Source organism: Desmodus rotundus, chromosome 7, assembly GCF_022682495.2.
Source record: "Desmodus rotundus isolate HL8 chromosome 7, HLdesRot8A.1, whole genome shotgun sequence".
NCBI classification, from domain to species: Eukaryota; Metazoa; Chordata; class Mammalia; order Chiroptera; family Phyllostomidae; genus Desmodus; species Desmodus rotundus.
In genome coordinates, this window is record NC_071393.1 from 98,757,039 (window position 1) to 98,773,282 (window position 16,244).

At 44.8% G+C, this 16,244-nt stretch overlaps 2 protein-coding genes across 5 annotated transcripts in view; one reads left to right on the top strand and one right to left on the bottom strand.

Moving 5' to 3' along the window:
- ABHD12B (abhydrolase domain containing 12B) overlaps positions 1-16,244 on the top strand; it is a 58,860-nt gene that overhangs the window by 15,706 nt on the left and 26,910 nt on the right. The window lies entirely within an intron of this gene.
- The window catches only part of PYGL (glycogen phosphorylase L), a 70,251-nt gene continuing 63,205 nt past the window's right edge, over positions 9,199-16,244 (bottom strand). Inside the window, exon 21 of the mRNA XM_045201473.3 lies at positions 9,199-9,430. Within this exon, the coding sequence (XP_045057408.2) occupies positions 9,214-9,430 (217 nt within the window). The 3' untranslated portion in view covers positions 9,199-9,213. The remainder of the gene's footprint in view (positions 9,431-16,244) is intronic.

The following is a 16,244-nucleotide window of genomic DNA, read 5'->3' on the forward strand; positions in this document are numbered from 1 at the left end:
GAAAAGCTTTCATTTTTAATATCCCAGATTGCATCCTCTGCATTTGGTTGGTTTCATTACATGCGCTCCATCTGTCTTGGAGATATGGAAGACTCAGTTGCAGAAAAGGGAAAGGGCAAATTTGTTTCCCTAGTTCTCTAAAATATCTAAAAATTCCTTCACTTGGAAGATCGAATACAGGGCTTCCTTCACTTCTGACTTCCACAACACTCACTACCCGGGAGCCCGTCAACCTGCCATGCAAAGCAGGGAAAAGGAGAAATTGCTTAGTTACTCCCTGGTTAGAAACTTGCAAGGCTGAAAGCCTTTTGCACAACTTCTACTTTGAAAGACTTCTGTAAGATTTCTTATCATTTTAGGTGAATTTAATGAAACACACAGATTGGTTCTATTATGAATATACTTTAAAAGAATATAATCAACTTAGTGCTGGCTACAGTTGATCTGGGAATTCTGATACCTTTCTTTCCTGTTTCAGGCTAGGTACAGAATGAAAAAAAATCTGGAAAACAACACATTTCTTTGCCTATCCCCAGCTGCACCTCACAGTGAAAAAAGTTGAAATCTTACTCCTCACTGGACATTACATCCAATTTCAAGCTTCTATTTATCTTTTTTTTAAGCCACCGGAGAATACCTAGTAACGTTTTTTGTTCCTCTGAAAATCAGCTGGTTATATTTGTAATTGGAGCACTTTATGAATTGGGTGTGTGGGAGACCTAAGTGCTTTTATCTGCCCCACCATTGTTTAACATTATATTTGTGTATTTGCTGAGTGTCTCGTAGCCTTAGAATGTGAACTTCTGGAGACTAACGATCTTTTACGATGTGAGTAGCACCAAATAAAAGGGATTCTTCAATGTCATCTCAAGGGACTTTAACCTGGAGCTATAAAGTGACACCCTTCATGTGTGAACAGAATCAAACCTTCAATAAGCAAAACTCACAGTCCCCAACTTTATGAACCTCTGCTGAACTGAGATGATGCTCGTATCCCAGTTTGTTAATTTGTGGAGGATCATTATTTTAGAATCATTATAAACAAAGTATTTTAAAGCAAAATGCCCTCTTTAAATATTATGTGTTATTTAAAGCTGGCTTTACAGTTTACAAACCGTGGCTCAAACGGATAAATGTATACATTAGAGCCTAACCCACATAATATCAAATTTGTCACATCCTAGGACTCATCTGAGAGCTCTGTTCACTTGCCATCAATATCCCCTATCCTGTTACAGGACCTTGTCATCACCTAAAACTGCTTCTCCTCTGAAATCTGGAACTTTGAAATTCCACTCTGACCTCAACCCTCTCCCCTTCTCTGCCCGGTACTTTTACCCCACCTGTCTTCAGTCTTAATAAGGCACTGGACTTCAATTGCCCATCTAACAACCCCTAGTCCTCTTGGATTTAAGGACACTCCCGACATTGGACACAGCCCCCTCCTTCCTTTGACTTGCTGGCACAGCCAACCTACAGACCCTCAGTCTTGGACCCAGCCGTTCTCTGGATCCAAGAACATTCCAGGAGAGAATCACATAGCACATAATCAGGCAGTCAGGTGCTAATACGGATTTTGAATTTCAAACTTCACCTGGACACTCAGGATGATCTGAAATTCTTTGATCTTTCCTAGTTAATTCCCTGACATAATCTACGTGGGACTGGCCCACATGAATCGTAGACACTCAGGACAGAGCTAAACTATCTTATTCAAAATACACAAAGTTCCTTTTTTCCTTTGGATTTCACGTGGGCCAAACTTTTCCCGGTTTTTTTTGGTATGTGTTTCTTCTTATTTTCATTTCTTTTGCAGTTTTCCAAATAGATTACTTCTTGGAGGAATTGAAGAGTTTAGCAGAGTACTAAAAAGTTTAAGATAATCATGAAACATTGACTGCACAGCTACTATGTGCCAAGTGCTGTTTTAGGTGCTGGGAACACAGCAGTGAACAAAATAAACAGCTCCACTCTCACAAAGTCTATATTTTAGTAGCAAGGGACAGAAAATAGGCAAATCAGTAAGATATATACAAGTCTAATAGGTGAGACTGTGGAGTCTGGCGTGGGGGTGGAGGCTGTGAGCCGTGGGGGTGGAGGCTGCCCCATGTACTCCGTGCAAGCATGAGCCAGGCTGCCTGGGTTCGAATCTCAGCTCTGGCAACCACTGCAGGTGTGACCCGGGGCAAGTCACCTAACCTGTGACTTAGTTTCCCTATCTGTAAAATAAAGAATTTCACGCTACCAACATTCTAGCGTTTTTATGAGGATTAAGCAGCTGGATATACACAAAACACCTCTCCTGGTAAGCATTATATAATTGCTAACAGTTTTATTGTCAACAGTTGTGTCATATGGCATCCCCTCACTTTCATAGCCCACACCCTAGGGGTAGAGACAGGGTGACCGAGAAGGGAAAGGCCCTCACGTGGAGGAGCCCGGCACGTCCGAGGCCCTGGCAATGTGCTCATGTGCTGCTTTTGTCAAATTTGCAGAAGTGAGATATTTTAATCGCAAGTGGTTAAGACATTGCCTGTTTCCCTATTTTCTCCTTATGTCAGGTAGCAATGAAGTGGCTGTGGGCACTTGGGGATCCGCTAAGAGGAAGTTAACTTGTAGACACACTTAGTCTGGGTTCCGAGGGCAAATGTCTGTGTGGTTTGGACACTTCCATTTGGTTTCGGCTACTGCTAGTCATCCGGGGACTCCTGCTGCCCTCTGTGCCTGAGTGCAGGGCGGGACAAGGTGATGGGAGTGTGTCCCATAGAGCATGGCCGCAGAGGCGTTTGGAGGGGGGGTGGCAAGGGAACAGGGTTTGACATGTACAGAGCCAGAAGTTAGTCTGTGGAAAGTTCTTGTAACCCTCTGAGGTATAAAATTATAAATAGAGGATTTGGTTCTTGGGACATAGTCAAAAGAGAAGTCTTTTAAAACAATTATTTAGTTATTTAATAATTATCAACACATTATTATGGACTGAATTTTTGTACCCCCCCTTAATTCATATGTTGAAACCCTAAGCACCACCCCCCACCCCATAAAGGTATTTGGAGATGGGGCCACTGGGACATGATTAGGTTTAGAAGAGGTCATGAGGGTGGGTCCTCATGATGGCACGAGTGGCCTTATAAGGAAGCCAGAGAGCTTGCTCTTGTTCTCTCAGCCACCTGAGTACAGAGTGAGAAGGTGACCATCTGCAAAGCAGGAAGAGGGTCTTCTCCAGAACTCAACCCTGCTGGCACCCTGACCTTGGACTTGCAGCTTCCAGAACTGTGAGAAGTCAGTGTTTGTGGTCGAAGGCACCTAACGCATGGTATGTTGTTCCGGTAGTCCAAGCTGACAAATGTTACACATTTTTCTCTTTTGTAATAGGAATCACATTAGCTAGAACTGTAACTCCTGTGTTTGCAGAGCCGAACCCTGCAGTGGTACCACAGATAGTAGCACTACAGATAGTAGGTCTGAAGTTGCAAGCTTTGTGCATCTCCCATCTGTATGAGGAAACAAACTTTACCCATCCACGTTAGGAAAAAATACTGGATTATCCTTCTACTCTCTCTTCAGAAAATACTACAAAAATTATTGTCATTTTAGAGATGATCAGAATTTATAGCCAAGTATGTAGGGAAAAACAGTATTGTAGAGGAGATGCGCCAGTCGATGAGTATAAATCTCATTGTTTTCTGAATTTCATAGGATTTGTAGTATTTGTCTGCTTTTCTAAAATTTATAATTTGTGCAATTTCTTTTCTAATGCTAAATAACATCCACTTTGTCCTGAGTTTTGATTTAGTAAATTTTGTGTTCTTTTCCCTAAACAGGCCCTCCTCCCAAACTGTATCCATTCCAGGCCCACAGGCCCTGGATCCACTTCTGTGGGGAAACAGAAAGTAGGAAATGCCTGCAGTTTTTTTTCATCACATCCACACTTACTGTGTGGAATAGACACAGGTTTCATGCCTCCTGCTACTGAACCTGATTAGAGTCTTTCTGTCCACATGGAATCCCCAGGGGCACCTGAACTGACTCCTCCCCTTTCTGCTAAGCCTGCTCTTATTGCAGTGCTCCCAGCATACCTCAGAAGAGCTATCCTCAGCCCAGTCACCCAAGCTGGGTGCCAAGCACCAGCCTCCCCTCTCTACACTCTGGCACGGACCCAGCCTTGTCTCCTCAGCAGGGCTCAGTCACCTGCCCTCTCCACCCACCTGGACCCCTTCAGAGGCACAGATTTATCTGAAACCCAAATCTGATCATGGCACTCCTTTCTTTTCAATCCTCTCACTGTCTCTAGGCTAAAACAGGCTGCTTAGCATCCTGTGGTTTCTGCCCCCCTTTCCAACCCAGCTCCTACAGTTTCGTGTTTGTCCCCCCTGACTTCTTGAGCAACCCAAGCTACAGGTTAGGTGAGGGGTTAGAAGCGAGGGCTCTGGAGCCAGATTGCCCCGCTTTGATCCTGGCTCCACCACTCCGCACTGCATGGCCTTGGAAAAAATCACTGACCCTCTGGGCCTCAGGGACCTCAGCTTTATAATGGGAGCCTGAAGATCACTCTGTGCAGGGCTGTGAGAACTGAGTGATACGATTCACATGAAACGTTCAGAAGAGGGCCACAATGTGTAGAAAAGCTCAGTAGAGACAGACCTTATTATTTCAGGTTCCTTTCCTCCTGTTCTCTGCTTGACCAACTAACCCTTTAGACTCGGCTAAGCCTTCTCCTCCTCCTGAGAACCTTTCCCCACCTGGGCTGGTGGGCTCTGGGCCATGGCCCCACCTGCTCACCTCACAGAAGGCTCACCACTTCGCTGTGTCCTGCACAAGGCTGTATGGTCCTCCAGGTGCGGACTGGGGCTACCTGCTTTACAACCCAGCACCCACCCAGAGCCTAGCACAGGGCGGGCATTCAGCAGGTGTTTAGAGACTGAATAAAGAGAGAATACAAATCGAAGGACAAAGTGGTATAATAAAGAGGAGCCAGTCTTCTACTTCCCTGACAATTCACTTTTCAAAGTGTTGTATAATATATGGACTTATTTTACTGTTTTTCTGAGTGGTCCTGTCTGTATTGAGTTCTTTCCTGGCCAATTCTTGGGCCTGATAGCAACAGACTTCTGAAAAAGGAGAGGAAAAAATAGTGTGTGGGGGGTGGGGGGTGGGGGGTGGGGAGGGCAGGCAGGATGCTGGGCAGAGGAAGAGAGCCTGCTCCTCAGGAAGTAGGTGTCCAGCAACACCATAGCCACGTAACACTCTTTTAGCAAAGGGGACTACAGCAGTGGGAGCAGAATTTAAGTTTATTTTTAAGGGCAGAAGAGAAAACCCTGCTGTGCAGTGTCCTGGCTGAGGGCATGTTCAACGTGGCCATGGCCCTGACTTTAGTTAGACTTGTCCTCATTCCTTTCATTTAAAACACTGCAAAATAACTCATTTCTTAGGGAAAGATTAAACAACACAAGAGAGTAGAAAGTAAAAAGCAAAACTGACTCACCCCCTACCCCCAGTCCTACTCCCCGTGCACATTCCCGGCAGATTTTAAAATGCACACGGGCATGGCAGTCGCTCATCCAACAGGGTGGCAGCCACGCTCAAAAAATCTGAACCGTGACATCCTGCTGAGATGTGTCCAGAGACACACCGGAGGGAAATACTGTACAATAAACACACATTCCATTTAGTGAAAGAAAACATTTAAAATGTAATACACACAAGGAACCCTTTTTATCAGTGAAGGCCTGTGGTGTGGGAGCGAATGCAGAGCAGGCTCTGGTGTTTGCCTTGGGCTCTGCTCTTTCCATTGGTCACCCCGTCGGTCAGCACCAGGGGACATGTCCCCCACTCAGAGACAGTAAGGGAGGCCTAGCACTTCAGGGTGCTCGATAGAATGAGGCTGCCTATAGTCAGGCTGGAATTGTTTAGTTTAAAAATGCCTGGATTGGAGGTCCCTGAGGGGATGGGGGACACTCTGCTGCAGGGCTGGCCTGGGAAAAGCAGAGGAGGAATCCAAACCCGCACCCCCACCCCCAGGCCTCCCCAGGTCCTCTCTTTAAAGCAATAGACACTCTTCCAACTTGTCACTGCCAAAGGCAAAGGAAAGCGCAGCACCTGTAGACGGGGGCTCTGGGAAGCAGAAGCAACAGCTGTGCGAGGGGAAGCCCAGAGCGGGAGGACAGCCCTGACTGAGTCTAAAAACAAAGCCCGCCTGACAGCCTAACAAAGGTCTCTTGTCAGCGCAGCAAGAGGGGCTGCCCTCACCGCTCCTTGCCGGGCTGTGCCGGGGCCACCAAGTGGGGAGTGAGCCCGGACCCTCCCTCCGCCCCTCTGGGTGCCACTGCCCTCGGTAAACACCTCTTCAATCGCCAGCGCCCAGCCCTTTGCTTCCAGGCCTCTCTCACCGCCATCTCGTTTGAGGGAGGGGGGGAGTTAAAGATGGATTGACTGTGGTACCTTTGTTTACAAATCTGCCCACAGCGAAAGCAAAACCGGTACGGCCCACGCGGTTCCGAGGCTTTCCGATCCGTCTTTGCAGAGGAAGGGGAAGTGAGGCGCATCGCCCCCGGTTAAGTAGAAGACCTGGGAAACCAATCTGTTCTACCACGCAGTCAGCTGGACCCACCCTGGGTTCTCCACGCGGCCGGTCCTTGCCACCTCTGCGCGGTACAGAGCTTGTGTCTGTGCCCCGGGCTTCAACTTAGATTGGTCAGGAAGGGGTTTCTCAGCTTGAAAATGATCAAACCCCTAAATGGGTTAAAAAATTGTCTATAGGAAAAGCAAAAACATTTGGGAAGGAAGCATATGCTAGAAGAGTGAATACTCCTAATAGTTAATTTGAAAAGGTTTTAGAAAATTTTTCTGTTCGATTTAAATAATTTTAAACAGACCTAGCTGACATCTCAATGACTAGAGTCAAACTTTCTGGCTCAAAGCTGTCACCATTGTTTATGGTCCTCGTTGGCTCACTGTTGCCCCCAAGTGTCTAATATAAGAACTACAGCAAAACTTGACATTTTCTGCTTTGTTAGTGGTCAACACCCACCAGTCTATTAGCTCTCATGACAATAAATAGTATAGAATTAGAGCAATGTTTTAGCTTGTTAGTGAAAGCTGTAATAACCCAGGTGAGTTTTCACCAAGTCTTTCACTTTAGAATACATCATTATATCACTCCCCCCCCCCCCCCATTCATTGTGCCTTTGCTGAAAGGATACATTTAATCCTTCGAGGGAGTGACTATGATTGCATTAGTGATGTAGGCCCTACTAATGAGGCTGCCTTCCAGACAAACCACATGACTTATTCACTGATGTGCATTAGGTTTTATTTTACAGCATTCAGTAAAAATCCTATATTCAGGGTGGTTGAAAGTTTTCACGAAGAGTGCCTGATGTGAGACGATTCCTGATACACTCACCTATGCTCTAACACGTACACACCCAAGTGCAATGTCCTTGTGCTCACCTGGCACTTTGTTATCAGTGAGCAGATTGGGCCCCCGATTTGATGTGAAAGTAGGCTACCTTAGCACAGGGTGTACTAAGGTTTACATAAAACTAGATTTATATTAATTGCCAGTTCTTCCTGTTTCTTGCTCATTCATGTAGTTTCTCTGATTTACTTCTTGTTTCGTAGAAACTGAGACCACACAGAATTTGTTGTCCCAGACAGAACTTGGAAAGTGGCTTCCATCCTGAATAGATCAAGGAGCTGCTCCCTTGTGCGGAAAGGTTGCAGCAGGCTCCTCCTCTTCGGATGGAAAGTTGCTCTGAATACTCATCACGGAATGTTTCTAACACTGCGGTGGCAGCCAGGGTGTAACTTCCCAAAGTAACCTGTGGTTCCTGAGTGCTTACCTATCTATCTTATTGATCTTTCACTGTTGAAGCTCTGACGGAGGGGCCCAGGCTTTACCTCCCCCAAAGCAATTAAACAGCCCTGGTCAAATTCAGTGCCTACATAGAACCCTCATGGGCAGATTCTCTTAGACGGAACCCAATACCTCTTCCCAAGGGAAAGTTGTGAAGCTCGTTCTAATTGGACAGCCAGCATTACTGGAAGTAGAACACTTGGTGGAATGGTCACCATGTTTTGTAATCCTTTCAGTCGCTTCTCTGACGCTCCTGTGAACTAGGTCAACACCAGCTTTATCACCATGGAGCGTAAGGCAGAGATTACATGATACAAACTGACATACAAGTCCAGTATTTCTGGGCCATTTAAATTGCTCTGAATAAAGTTTTCCCTATATTTCCTGTGATATTCCAAGTTTGATGCATCTGCAGACATTTAATTCTAAGAGTCAAGGTGCCTGTCAGCATCTGCAGAGGCAGCTGAGAATCTGGGTAGCAGAGGCTCCAGAATTTCTGTGCAAAGGGAGCTTTGGGGTAAATATCTGCTTGAATGTAGGAGCCATGGAAGAGAACCAGTTGCTCAGTCCTTCAATGTTTCAAATGGGCCCTTTCTAAGTATAGAAAAATGGTGTGGAGAGTTTAATCAGTCCAGGCTGAAGTGTCTTCAACAGAGCAAGAGACCTGTGATTGTTTAACAATTTGAGAATCTTGGAATAGTGGGGACAATGCCACCAAGACTTCAGGCTTGGCAGCTCAGCCCGGAGGGGTCCATTTCTTTAGGTGCCCAGAGGAAGAGGAGGAAGGAAGAAGAAGGACTGGAGCCCAAGCCTATCTTTTAGTCTTGTGCCTTTGGCTCTGCCACTGACCTCTGCTGTGTTCACACTCCTTGCCACCATCCAGTCGGGGCCATGCTGCTTGGATTGCTATGTGTGTGTCCATCGAGGAGTGTGTGTGTGTGTGTGTGTGTGTAGTGGGAGGAGTCTGGGCTCAGTGGGAGTTATTTGAAGCTATTAAAATACAAGATAAATATAGCATACCATCTTGGATTATTGGTTTTATTGAAAGGCTAATATACAGTACTATAAGAGAAATAATTATATATCATAAGGTATGAATCAGTTGGTATTAAGTTCTTTTTTATTTTATTTTATTTTATTTTTATTCAGTTACAATTGTCTGCATTTTCTCCCCATCCCTCCACTCCACCCTAGCCAGTCCCACCTCCCTCCCCCACCCATACCCTCCCCTTTGATTATGTCCTTGTGTCCTTTTATAGTAGCTCCTATAGGCCCCTCTCCCCACTATCCCCTCCCCACTCCCCTCGATATTAAGTTCTTATGTTCAAGAGTTTGCGAGGCAGTCAGCTCAGGGCTGGTCAGGCCTTCCACAGAGTCAGGGACACAGGTTCTTCATTAATTGTTTGGCCTCCAGTAGCTTCCATTGTCAAAGGCATCTCACAGTACAAGGTAGATGCTGGAGAATTAGTTTTAAACTTGTGTTCCAGACAGAGAAAGGGGGAAAGGATGTCCCTTGAAGGATACTTCTGGAAAGGCACATATATCACTTTCTTTATGTCACATAACCACGATTCTCTGCAAGGGAGACATGGAGCAGCGATCTTTACTGGAGGCATAAGTATGCCACCTGAAATGTGACAGTCCTATGGCTATACGGGAAAGGAAATAAAGAGTGGGGGTCATTTTTAACAAACTTTCTGGTGATGCTGATGCTGCTGGTCCTTGGACCACACTTCATGTAGCAAGGGACACGACCTTGCATGGCCTGGCTCCTGCCTACTTCTCCAACTCATGTTATCTCTCTCTCTCTCATTCCCTGTGCTTCTTGCTGGGTCTTCAACACTTCAAGCTTGTGTTCCCCCTGGGTGACTTTGAACTTGCTATTCCCTTTGGCTGGAACTCCACTCTCAGGTCTTGCATTAAGAGCACAGATAAAATAATTTCTCCATGACCTGATTTGATCTTAATAACACCAACTTGAATTTGCATTATGTATTTTTTGTATGATTGTTTTTGTCCCCCCTTCTAGAATGTCAGCACAATGAGAGCAGGGAAGTTATGTGTCTTGGCTAACATGGAATTTCCAGCACTTAGAACAGTACTTAGCACATATGCTCAATACGTTTGTAGAAAAATGCAGAAGTTCCCGAAATATAAATATTAGTTCTTGAGATCAGGAACCGTATATTTTTTCAAATTTTATTTATTTTTTAGAGAGAGGGGAAGGAAGGAAGAAAGAGAGGGAGAGAAATATCAGTGTGTGAGAGGAACATCTGCTGGTTGCCTCTTTCTTGCCCCCAACTGGGGGCCTGGCCCACACCTGGGCATGTGCCCTGAGTGGGAATTGAACTGGTGACCTTTGGGTTTGCAGGCCAGGGCTCAATCCACTGAACCACACCAGCCAGGGCTGGAGCCATATCTTGTATATCCATGCTTTTCCCCAGTGCCTAGCATGGTATAACATACACCGCTGGCATTTGGTGAATGCATGGTGAGTGGGATTGCACAAGAAAAGAAATATCTGTCTAATTTTTAGATGGGTCGAAGGTAGAGTAAGACCCCACCTTCACACAGGGCGTGATGGCTATACTAATCTTGAAACTTGGCCCTGGGTGGAGGTGAGAACAGGCCAGTGGACCCTGCAACAGGCCTGTATGGTAGCCCTTCCAGATCATTTGCTCACCTTGGCTTCTTCTTTGCCAACATCGTGCAGTTCAGAATTTTATACGTGTGAATCTGAGAATGCCAGAGGGGCCGGTAGAGAATGTGTGTGATGGGGAGATGGGAGTGTTGTGTCACTGGACTGCCTACTGTACAGATTCAAATTTTTCCATTATTCGTTCATGTGACACAGTATGTATTGAGTACCTGCTACATGCCGGGCATAATGCTAGGGGCTGGGAATACACATAGCCTGCGTGTATGACAATTTTCTCCCAAACTTGACAAGTAGCACCAAACAGGCAAGGATTCCTGATTTGTATAGTGCAAGACTATAGGACTACATGGTAAATAATAGTTCTGCTTAAAAATTGTTTAGCAGGTCATCTCACAGTGCTAGTGAGCACTCACTGGATTAATGAGCTGGTGTTTGCTAAGTAATTTGTGATGGCTTGGTTGGGAGGGCTCCTTTGGGAACTCTATCCTCTTTAACACTAAGGCAGGAGAGGGAAGAGCATCCCCACCTCCACCCTCACCCATCCCTTTGTCTCTTACACTGTAAGGAAGATATCAATTTTTAATTCTTTTTGGTTGGCAGTGAAGTAGAAGAGAGTGGCTGCGTGGCTTTCTTGGTACATTAGTATATGTATTAGCATTTATTGGTAACTAAATGTCTATGTTAATCTGTAGGCCATAATGCTGATGAATGTCTTTTTAAGTGAATATGGCTAGGAGCCTGACAAAGACAGTATCAAAAACATTCATTAATGTAAATACTGTGCATCTGTAGGCTGAAATTTTTTAACTTCAAAGAAAAGCTTTTATATCTGTGATCTCACCTCCTAGTACATATTATTATTTTAAAACTCCTCTCCAGGGGCAGGTTGTTCCACGCATGGAAAGCCAGGTGGGGTAAGGATAATGAAGACCCGCCTCAGGCTACCCAGTCTCACTCACAGGCAGCCCAGGCTGCACACCTCCACCAGGACGTCCCCGGGGGTCTCTCCCTGTCTGTTCAAAAACTAAAGGCAAAGATGAAAAAATGCACTAATTTCAAGCTGTGCCGGGAGCACACAGACACTTGGGTCATGGACAGGGGAACTGAGAAAACGAGATTACTTCTGGGAACATCTTGAGAGTCTACAAACAAGGAGAAACGGATTACTTCCAACAAATGTCAAGTATCCAGAAAGCCCAGAATTGGGAACCTTGAGTCTCCTGGGACTGAAAAGCCAGTTCCTGTTTACTTGATCTACGGGGGCGACTTTCTTCCTGTCTTGCTCCAATTTCTCCATGTGTATGCCTTCATTTTTAGTAAGCTATTTTTATCTATTCTCACAGAATCTTTAGCTTTTCCTGTTTGACTTCCTCCAAATTAACTCCCCCCCACCCCCACCCCCACCCCCACCCCTGTCATTATTTCATTGTTTCTCCTGAGGCTGGCCTGGGGACTCTGGAAGTGTCTTTATTCTGACTTTGTTAGAGGGGCATTTAAAAAAATAACTCAAGTAGAAGTCAAGAAAAAAATAATCCTGGATGGTAAAACCTTCCCCGCCTCCCTGACTGTATTGTCTCAAAATCTACTTCCGTGTTTCCACGTCACAAAAACTGGGCTGTGCCACCTTCCATGGAGTGGACACTGTAAAGGTTGCTTCGGAATCTCCTACCTGGATATCTGATGAGATGACTGGACACTGTAGGTGGTGGTAAATTCTTCCACCCTGACTACTCGCAAAGCAGCAGCAACCTATGATTAATGACTTTAATTCTTCTCTTCTTATTGGTGAGTGGAAGAACCAGTAACCCAGTTTATAGCTGCCATGTGGTCTCACCACCTTGCCATCACAACCCTGCCCCTGCGGGTGTTTGGCACAGGTTAGTGTCTTCCTAAATACCAGGTGTCCTTTGAAATGAGTCTCACCTTACCTGCTCTTTCGAAAAAGTGTAGCCCATGCTGTGCCTTGCATGCAGTGGGCACTCAATAAATACTGTATGAATGCAGCTTGTCATCCATCAATTGGTCTCTCTGCGTCTCAGTTTCCTCTGTGTAAACTGAGAATATTGGCAAATGATTGATTGCTTCTATGTTTTCCAGTTTTAACATTCTATGGGTCCTTCCAAATGGCCATTTAAAATTATCTTCCATCTCCAGTGCTGCTTCTAAGCAACAGAACAGTATTTCCCTGAACTCCTTGCCTGACCTCTTCCTCCCACAGAGATGTTTCTCACCGAGCCTGCAGCATTCTATTATCTGTAATGCTCACTTATTTATTATCTGGTGATACATCTCAGGTTGTTACTTAGCTTTTCATCGGTGTAGATTATATCCTTACAATTAGAGTGTAAGCTTCTCAAGCTAGATATTATATAAAATGTGCCCAGTAAATATTTGTTAAATAAATAAAAATCACAGGAAAAAATAGCCATAATTCTATCTAGAGGGAGTTCTGGGCTTAAGGGAAGCAGAAAAATCAAAGGTGAACCCCAAGTTTGTGGTTTGGGACACTTGGTGCCTGCTGATGCTATTCTTCAAGGTAGGTAATCCTGCAGGTGACATGGGTGTGGAAGGAAGAGGGAGAGGAGTTGAATTTAGTGAAAAGCTGCATTCTATCCTTCCTTGGAGATTCCCAAAGAATGTTAGCCCAGTAACGATTTTGAGGCATAAGGTCCTGGCCAAAGGAACATATTTTATGGTATTTAGCCCAAAGTTTCCCAAATATTGAACATGGTTTAGGAAACACTGATGTAACATAAAAAGAGAAGAAGGGCTGGGAAGGAAGCCTGTAGAGCAACTAACTTTTAAGGAAGGGCCAAAGGAATTTGAAAAGGAGCATGCAGTGAGGAGGAGGGAGCTTTAACCCCGGCTACATCCTCCCACGGAGAGAGAGAAAAACTGAAGCCCGCCTCTTGCCACAGAACAAGGGAGCCTGTGGGCCGTGCCTTGAATGTTCAGACTTCTTTGGAAGAGAGGGACTCACAAGTACTTTCTGACTCCACTCTCTCATCACCCTTTCTTCTGAAAGAATTCACCTCTTTTGCCAAAAAGGAAGCCCATACTAACACTCTCAAGTGTTAGAATAACCCCATATCCAATCTTGTAACTAAAATGCATTGTCTTAAATTAGATCTGATACAGGCAAAGGCAACACAAACCTTAACAGCATAGAAAAAGTAAAAGTTGCCTTACTCAGTCCCCATCATCCGGAGCTATCTTTAACTTCCCTTTAATATTTCATTTCAATCTCAACAGCATCGGTTTTAAAAAGTTCCCTATTTGTGTGTGGAAAGCTGAGTGATGGTGAAACAGACGAGCGCGGAAAATCTAAGCAGTGATTTCCACAGTGCTCCCGCTGGTGGGGGTGAGCAACGGGACACTTTGGAGAGCAGTTAGCATTGAAAAATTACACCTAAAATCACCCCATAACTCAGGAAAGAGTAAGGAACTCCCTTTTGGGGTGATGAAAATGTTCTAAAATTAAATAGTGGTGACAGATGCACACTTCTGTGAATGTACTAAAAGTACTGCGTAGTAGAGTTTAGAAAGGGTGAATTTTGTGACAGTGAACTACGTCTCAATAAGGCCACTCTATAAAAAAGAAGAAAGTGCAAGGGGGGAATGAATACTTTCAAGATAAAATTTTCTCCATATAGTAAAAAAATAGTGATTTGTTGTTTGTTCCTTCTCCGTTCCTCAAATGCTTCTTTTTTTTTTTTTTTACCTCCACAGCTGTGTGGCAGCTGAGAAACTGCCACTCTCAACCCTGACTCCTTTTTTACAGAGTAATTTTAGGTGGTAAAAGTAATATGTCTTTAATCGAGATTTCTTTTCTCAACTTCAAGTGCAAGTACTATCCAATTCTTGGTTTCTGACATATTTGTACCCATGCGGAGCTTTGTCCTGATGTCTCTATGACACAGGGTGTGTTAGTTTATGCAGTTTCTCTGTGCGTGTGTCAGATCACTGTTCCAAAAGTCAGGCTTGTTGAAGGGCAATTTACGTTCAGTCACGTTCACCTTTGGAAGGTTTCTAACTCTAGGAATTTGGGTGAAAGTTTACAGTCATGTACCCTCCAGCACACTTGAGATGTAGACTACTTCCACCACCCTCAAATGTTCCCTCATGTCCCCTCTCCCCACATCTAGGCCTGCACCCCTGATCTGATTTCCACCCTCAGGGTACTCTTCAATTTCTATTTTGTGTTTCCATGATTTATCCTGAGATAAATCTATCAGGAAGGATCTGGCTTTTTATCCCTATAGAGCCCGATGTGGTGTTGATAGCCTAAAAATTGCTTTGTAAATAGATACAGAATAAATGAGTGAATCACTTGGCTTTTAGATCTACCAAATCTTATCAGGGACTCTGCTCTCTGATTTCCAGGATATGGCTTTTGAAAAGAAGCTATTAACCTCGTGAAAAGCTTTCTCCTAGAGTTTTAAGTTATACAATCTTTTTTTTAAAAGACCATAGTGATTTTCCACTTCAGAGATTTTACTGAGCATTTCAAACATTTCCTTAGACTTGGGACATACAAGTTTGTTTGTTTAACCAGCATGTGAGACTCTACACTCTTAACCTGAATCAACAGATGGAGATAGAATCTGGGACCAAATACAGCTGCTGCTCTCTCCTCCCCTGCCTGCTGGCCCAGGGTCTCATCCAGAGCTTCCTGGAATGAGTTCTGTGAGATCCCAGGGGCGGAATCTGACACCTGCTGGAGGTGGGACTTCATCTTTCTCATCACGCAGGGTGTGGCCCTGTGAAAACCCACCAGCAGCTGGCTCATCAGTCAGGCATAGATCCCCTTGGTTTTTCCTGTTGATTCCTCTTCTATCTTGATGTGAATCAGAAAATTGACACTCACAGAACAATTACAGGCAGTGACCAGAATTCCCCTTGGCCTGACCAGTTGTATGAAATGGCCTAGTCCTGGAAGAGAAAGGCCCTTTCTTGAAAAGTGCGGTGCTTTCCTCCAGACTGGCTTACTCGCTCCTCGTAGATGGGCCCCTATGTGCTTTCTGGGGTTTGGCTGTCCCCTGCTGTGTCCTCTACACAGATGGCAAAGCCCAAACAGCACAGGCACCACAGAACTTCACATTTTTCCCTCTGAGGAGGTTGCAGCTTGCCTCCAATACGAAGACTTGATGCCAGCATCAAATTGTTCCCAACACCAAAAAGGGGAGCGGGCAGGGAGGGAAGGAAAAAAAATTGTTCCCACTGGACCCAATTCCCTCCTGTCAGACGTGTGCCCCCGCACTTTGCCCTGTGGCTTCCCTGGAGCAGCTCTGCTGGAGGACAGTCCCTGCTCCCAGGTGACAATGCATTCTGTAAATCTGGATGCTGCCAAAGCTTTCAAGGTGTGAACTCTTGATGCAAGGTGGGGTTCTATGACATGCGCAGTTCATAACCCTCACAGATAAACCATTAACAAAGGGAGCCAAATAAATTCCTTGTCCAGTAATGATGGCAGGTGTGTGTGTGTGTGTGTGAGAGAGAGAGAGAGATATAGAGAGAGAGAGATAGAAAGAGAGAGAGAGAGAGAGAGAGAGAGAGAAAGGGAGAGGGTAAAGGGGGATGAGGATGCTTCAGAAAAAGAAAAGAAAGGGAGAAAGAAAATAAGAGCCAAAGTAGAAAAAAGGTGATCATTCTCGATGAAGATCTACAGGTATGGCCATCAAACTTTTTTTTTTTTTTAATTACTACCATAGTAAGAAAGGGTGTGCACAT